Source organism: Etheostoma cragini, chromosome 23, assembly GCF_013103735.1.
Source record: "Etheostoma cragini isolate CJK2018 chromosome 23, CSU_Ecrag_1.0, whole genome shotgun sequence".
Classification (NCBI taxonomy): Eukaryota; Metazoa; Chordata; class Actinopteri; order Perciformes; family Percidae; genus Etheostoma; species Etheostoma cragini.
Window position 1 is genome coordinate 19146704 of NC_048429.1, and position 6460 is coordinate 19153163.

The 6460-nt window shown below is 39.7% G+C and overlaps 1 protein-coding gene across 4 annotated transcripts in view; it reads right to left on the reverse strand.

Annotated features, from left to right (window-relative positions):
* Positions 1-6460, reverse strand: part of scube1 (signal peptide, CUB domain, EGF-like 1) — a 111395-nt gene that overhangs the window by 48312 nt on the left and 56623 nt on the right. For all 4 annotated transcript variants that reach the window (XM_034863787.1, XM_034863786.1, XM_034863784.1 and 1 more), the window contains exon 5: positions 23-151. In XM_034863787.1, the coding sequence (XP_034719678.1) occupies positions 23-151 (129 nt within the window). The remainder of the gene's footprint in view (positions 1-22; positions 152-6460) is intronic.

Genomic DNA, 6460 nt, shown 5'->3' on the forward strand with positions numbered 1-6460 from the left:
TGAAGCTAGGTGTGATACGTACATGTACATTCTTTCTGGTTTTTGGCCAGCTCAAAGCCAGGACGGCACTCGCACGACACCCCACCTTTGCCTGGAGCTTCTCTGCAGATGTGGGCACAGCCGTGGTCCTTGTTCATGCAGTTCATCCCATCTGTGAAGGGGACAGAGACACAGGAACAGAGAGCTTTGGGACGTATGTCTGATTAGGCAGAAGGGAACTAAGCCAACAAGTCGTCATTTTTACTGGCACGTAATGAAGATTATTATTCCCTAAAGCATTCTTTTACTGCAATAACTTCAAGGTTCAAGATAAATTCTATGGCAGTGAACAATACAGGGATGCACAACAAAATGTAAGTTGTATTCCCATCCAACATTGTTTTTTATGGTGGACTAGAGAGGATGAGTTGAGTCTTACAGCTGAGTTTCTGTGTTGTCTGTGACAGCAAGGACGATACTCAGGCTGAACAGCCAACTCTCATCTAACCATTTCTTTCCTAACTGCAAAAACTCATCAGAGGCTTCTTCTTGTCAGCCGTCCCTCCTCCAACTCGTCTGATCCCTACAATCCTTCACCCGAGCCCGATTGATGTGGTCTCCGATCCTGGGGATTTGTAAAGCACACTGTCGCAATAATATCTGAAATAGGCCAGTGTTTAATCTTCATCAGCTGAGGAAGGAAGCAAGGAGGCGGACGGCCAATAATCTCCAGAGAGGCGAGTAAGGAAGGGAAAGGCAGCCAAAGATATCCTGATCTCTGGGAAGAACTGGAAAAGTTAGTTTAGGAGTGTGTGGATGTCTGCCCGTTGTGTCACAATAAAATGTCTTCACCCGCAAAAGATGGTTTCTGTTTACAGCTTTATTACACTCCTAAGCTGATCCTCGTTTTAGTTGATTGACCTTTTATTTAACCCTCTGTGGTCTAAGCCATTTCATTCAATATTTGGGTTGCCTGGTTTACTTGTGAAATAATGCTTGTATAACCTCAACCATCTCACTTTGCTAGAAGTAACTTTACTTCACAAGAAAGGTCTTACTTCGTCCATAGAAATCCCCAACAATCTGTCCCAAACTGCAGGATGGTTATCCATCTGTTGTTGCATATGAATGTTTCTGATGATCCATCTACGATGGAAAAACTGGCCAGCAACAATTGTTTCACCATGTCTTTGTCTTTGACATATTAAGCTTTTTCTATGGGCAAAACATGCTAGCACGTACCTGTTAGATAGTAAAAGTTGTACACATGTTCTTCTTCCTAAATCTAGACAATCAATCACCAAAACAACCAAGCAGGCCTGTCTCATTGCTTCAATTTTCATCAAACCTTCCCATTGTCAGTATGTAGCTTGGTGGCTCAGAGATTGTTATTGGAGTAGGGACAATTTGAGTAGGGTAAAACAAAGAAGTGCGTGAGCCAGGCCCGATATGTCAGGCTTTATCCCCCCAGCAAGTTTTTTTTTGTTGCAGGATGGTAGGAGAAGAGTCATCCGTGATTGGGTCGCCCTGACATTCTTACACAAAACACAACCAATCCCACTCCTCTTGCATCCTGGCAATGTCCTTCCATTGCACCAGACTATCAACCCTTTTGTAATTGAATCTAACAGAAATTTAAAAAAAAGTCACATAGAGAACAGATAAGAATAAAGAAGAAGAAAAACTATTCATCTATTGTAATTGTGCCATGGGGAATGTCTTACTATACTATCCTATTGCGCAAATGAGAATCTACATATTATTTATTACATTGTTACTCTTCAGAACTGCAAAGCTAAAGATATCATGTTTTGGTTTATATGAAATTTGATTTTCTCATTGTGAGTGTTTCATACACTCAAAAACACTGCAGTTCCAAATCCAGTTAGATTAAATTGCTCCAGGGGGGCCTACGTTTGCAAGAAGGACATTGTTGAAATGCTGCATGTCTTAGCAACCATATGCACAAATATGTCTGTAGACTGCATTGATCTGTGGATGTTGAATATGACATAAAAGGTATCTGATGTGGTCTACGACGTCATGGGCCACATAGGGTTAATAGCCTCCTTAACACTCACATTGTTTGATCCATGATATCAACTGACAACCTTGTAGGAGAAACTTTGTCTTACCAATCAATCAAATCGTGTGACCAAGCTGTGTGACTTTTAGAGTAATCTTTATTATTGTAAAAAAGGAGTATCAGGCAAGAAACAGGAAAGGGGGATCTGTCACCTAAAGGACAGACAAAATAGACCTCCACCACAACCAAATGTGCTCCCTTAAAAGGACCCCTGTGTTCCAAGACATCATTGTTTTGTCTTCTGTTCTTTGGTTCACTAGAGCGACAGGAGAGCCATGCTCTATTCAGATGTGAGGGGAAACACTGACATAGATGTGAAATACAAAATAGATCATGTTACCCAAAGACTCCATTATTAATTTTGTGCTGGCTGCAGCTAATTTCTCAACACCGTTCTTTGGTGGATTGGAACTCTAGCGCTGATGGTTAAGTTAGTGCAAGAGCTGTAGTTTAGGTAGCTGTGAGATTTAGAAGTTAAAAATTTCAGGTTCACTTATGTGATTGGTATTGGATCCTGGTCCAAAATAAACATGATATCCTAAAATTCAAATAATAAAAGTAATAATTATGAATACTTTTAAGTCAGAACTAAGTCTTTTTAAATGCTGAAGCTTGAATTCAGTAGCAAACACACGTCAATATAATGGACCACTTTTAAATGACACAGAAACTACTTCATATATTTCAGTGGCATTTGCTAGAAGGTTGGGCTGTGGGCAAAGAAAGGAGTTATTACTGTCACCATGGCAATATAAAAAATTACCATTACTGAATTCTGTACTAATAATGTTTAGAGCCAATCTCATGAGCCATTGTAATGTATCACTGCATTTTGTGCATGACAAAATACTGTGTTCTTGTTCTTGGCAAGTCTGACTCATTCACCAAGCCTTTTTCTTACTGCATCTTAGATGATTTTTTTCATGGCATTCACATAGAAGTACATCACTTACAAATACACGTCATGTTATCTCGGTAGTTATGTTCACCCTTGTGTTGTCTTCTCGCCAACCTGCACATTTTTGTTTTTCTGAGTCAAAATTTCAAATTTAACACTTTATCAACGCTTTAGTTGTCTTTTTTGCCACTTTTGTGTCTTTCCCCAAATGTTTTTGTCACTTTTTCAACATTTGTTGACTTTTTCTGAGCCTTTTGAAATCTTTGTGGGTTTTTCCCCAAATTTTTGAAGATCTTTTTTTTTTTTATATATATATACATTTGTCACACACAAGTTCTTTTAGCAATTATTTTTTTCTCCAAATGCAGTAAGCTTGACAAAAAACACCAAATTCAATGAAAGTAGTAAACTGATTATTTATTTAACTTGTGAGGAGCGTTGTTGGGACCCATCCAGATTACTTCTTTGGACAATTTGTTTGAAAGAAACCCAAATTTATGATATAGAAACTTTTTGAAAAGGGGTCACATTTGAAATAACTACAACAGGAGGGTCACCAACCCCCTATATACTGTATATATACATACAGTATATACAAAGCTTTTTTGACATGATATAAAATGTCAATGTCAGTCTTGAAAGCAATGTGTCAATAAAATGTTGCTGACCAATGTGGAAGATTTAAGTAGTTGGTGGCAAGTTTTTCAAATTCCAAGTACTAATTGTGAATCCCAATCTGTACTCTCTAGGATTTGCATTAGTGTGCAAGCACTCACTGAACTTTGTCTAGATTTTGTCTAGACACTCCCTGGTCACTATGGTGAATAATGTCCCTTCATGGGGCCCAGGAGTGCTTCAGGTACCTCATTAGGGTGCCATTCTTTCTAGAGAGTCCCCTTCACACACAACAAGTCCTTTCTTAAACATTGCCATTCTCGCTGTCCAATCCCAAAAGGACCATTCCATCAAAGGAGCCAAAGGAAAGTGGGCATTTACATGATTAACAAAAGATCAAACTAAATCTGTCCCCCTAATCAACATTAATTGTCTGAATTATAATTCAGAAAACATATTTCAGTTCACATGCAGTGTAGGCAGGTAATAATGCACAGCCAAATTAGGACTCTGTAACAACCTAGCAGGGCAGTGAAGCCAGCAGTTTGACAAAGCATGGATTGGCCCTTTTTGAAAACTGAACTTTAAAAAAAGCAGGCTATCTACAATCATTTTAAACATAGGAAAAGTCAAATAAACTAAAGTAGAGGGAGAAGGTGGACACCAGCCTGGGACTCAGCACAATCGAGCCTATAACAACAAATAGGCACTGTGGCCTCTCAACGTGTCCGATGTGACATGGCAGGGAGGGTGAGAGGGAACGCCGGCGGATCACTGACACGTTTACTTGTCAGACCTGAATAACCCACATGGGTCCCTGGATACATATTCAGCCAGATCTGATGTTGAGCTGTATTAATCTCAACGTCAGCGTCAAGCTGCTGATACACAGAGAGAGAAAGGCAGAGACCACTATATAAATGAAGCTAATATGAAAGGGATTGACAAGTGACGCATAGCACAAAAACGTCCTGCGAGACATGTCATTATTGTGCATAATTTCTGCAAGACTCCTTTACAAGTTAATCCTGAAGGACTTTTTTGTCTGTAGTAGGTTTTAGATCTGAAGATGCGTGCTTCTATACACTAAAGTTGTGTTTATGTCACTTTTGATAGCCATTCCTCAGCAATTGAAAGGGAGAGAGAAGGTTTCTTCTTTCCGGCTCGGAGTGGAGCTTTGTTAGGACTGGAGGTCAGCAGGTTCCCAACTACTGAAGCTCCTCACTGGGAGCCCAAGCAGGTCCAGATAAAACACAGAGACATGTCTTCATGGCCCGTAACAAACTCTCCCTCCTCTGTCTCTTTTATTATCCCCTGTACGTCTGTCTTTCTCTTTCACTTTTCCAGCCTTTCGTTATCCACCTCTCCACACATTTCTCTCTCCTGACTCCAGATGAGGTCCAAGCATATCACAGCCGTGTTATTACAACTTCGACTTTTGCAGCGTTACACCCCAAAGCCCCAGAAGTCTTGTTGGCAGAGTAATGGGAGACCAAAAAAATAAAGGAGGAATTAAGTTAAAGACAGAGACGGATAGAGAGAGAAAAACCAAAGGAGGAGAGGAATGTGGAAGACAAAGACAGACGGAGAGAGAGATGGAGACAGTTTAGGATAATTTAGAGCCTCACAGTCGCTCGACTCCCTGTCTCCTACGAGGCGAATGAGGAATGAGGTGATGCTGAACGCAAGTCTCACGCCTGATCCCCTCACCAGGGACAAAGAGACATTTCACACTTTCAATCAACTGTGAAGAAAATAAGTTGCAGCATTTAACATTGGAATAATTTGACACAACTAGCCAAATACTAACTATATAAATAAAGCCCCATGATATTAATAAAACACAATTTCTCAACAGACTAGATCAAAAGAATTTTAAATTCTGAATTCTGGGAAGTTATTGCCCTTCCTTTGTTTATATATTATGCGCATGTGCACATAATTTGTGATCTTGCCAACTAACATGCCGATTTGACACATCACCCAAAAAAGGCAGATTCATCCGTTTTAACAGAAACAAAGATATTATCTTTCTCTTACTAAAATTCGTATTCATTTTCAAAACCTGGCGTCTCCAATACCCACAATGCAACTTGACTATTAGCATTTTAGTCTGAGAGTCGAGTGTGTTATGCTAGATGTTATTCAGAGATGTCTCAATGTCAATTCTTTCTAACTCTACATTCCCAATTTTCTTTTCATTGTCAAAATTTTGACCCAACACACCTCTGAATGCAGTATACAATGGTATACAGCCCACCTGTACACATAAAAGTTTGTTTCCAATCAGCAAAGTTATCTTTTAAGGTTTTGCTGAATTATACTGCTTATGGTACAGTGGATTTTAGTTCCAGTACTAATTTCTTAATTGAGTTGACACTGTCATGTTTCTACACCTATGGACCTTATGTGTATGTGCATGTGGAAAAATTTTCTGAATGGGAGTCACCCGGATTTTTCACTAGGAGTGACTCAGAAGCGGAGCCCCTTGCTGTCCGACATAGCAAATTTTTCCCTGGACGATTATCTGGCCTTTTTTTGGCAATTTACAGAAAATCTGTCTTTGCGTTTGAATTGCCTGATAACAGACACAGTTAATAAATTAAAAAGTGCCCTACTTTGGCTCTGCTACAACTCTGTGTCTGTCCCTGTGCTTCAGTTTCACTCACCCCTGAGTCTGACTTATGTCCCGACGCTGACGCTATTCCCACCTACAGCAGTCCATTGCTAATGTCAAATGCCATTAAAATAATAGTACAAAAATCTGTTCCTTGTCACTTGTTAATGTGAATTATACATGAACTGTATACACTCACCGGCCACTTTATTAGGTACACCTGTCCAACTGCTTGTTAACACTTAATTTCTAAGCAGCCAATCAC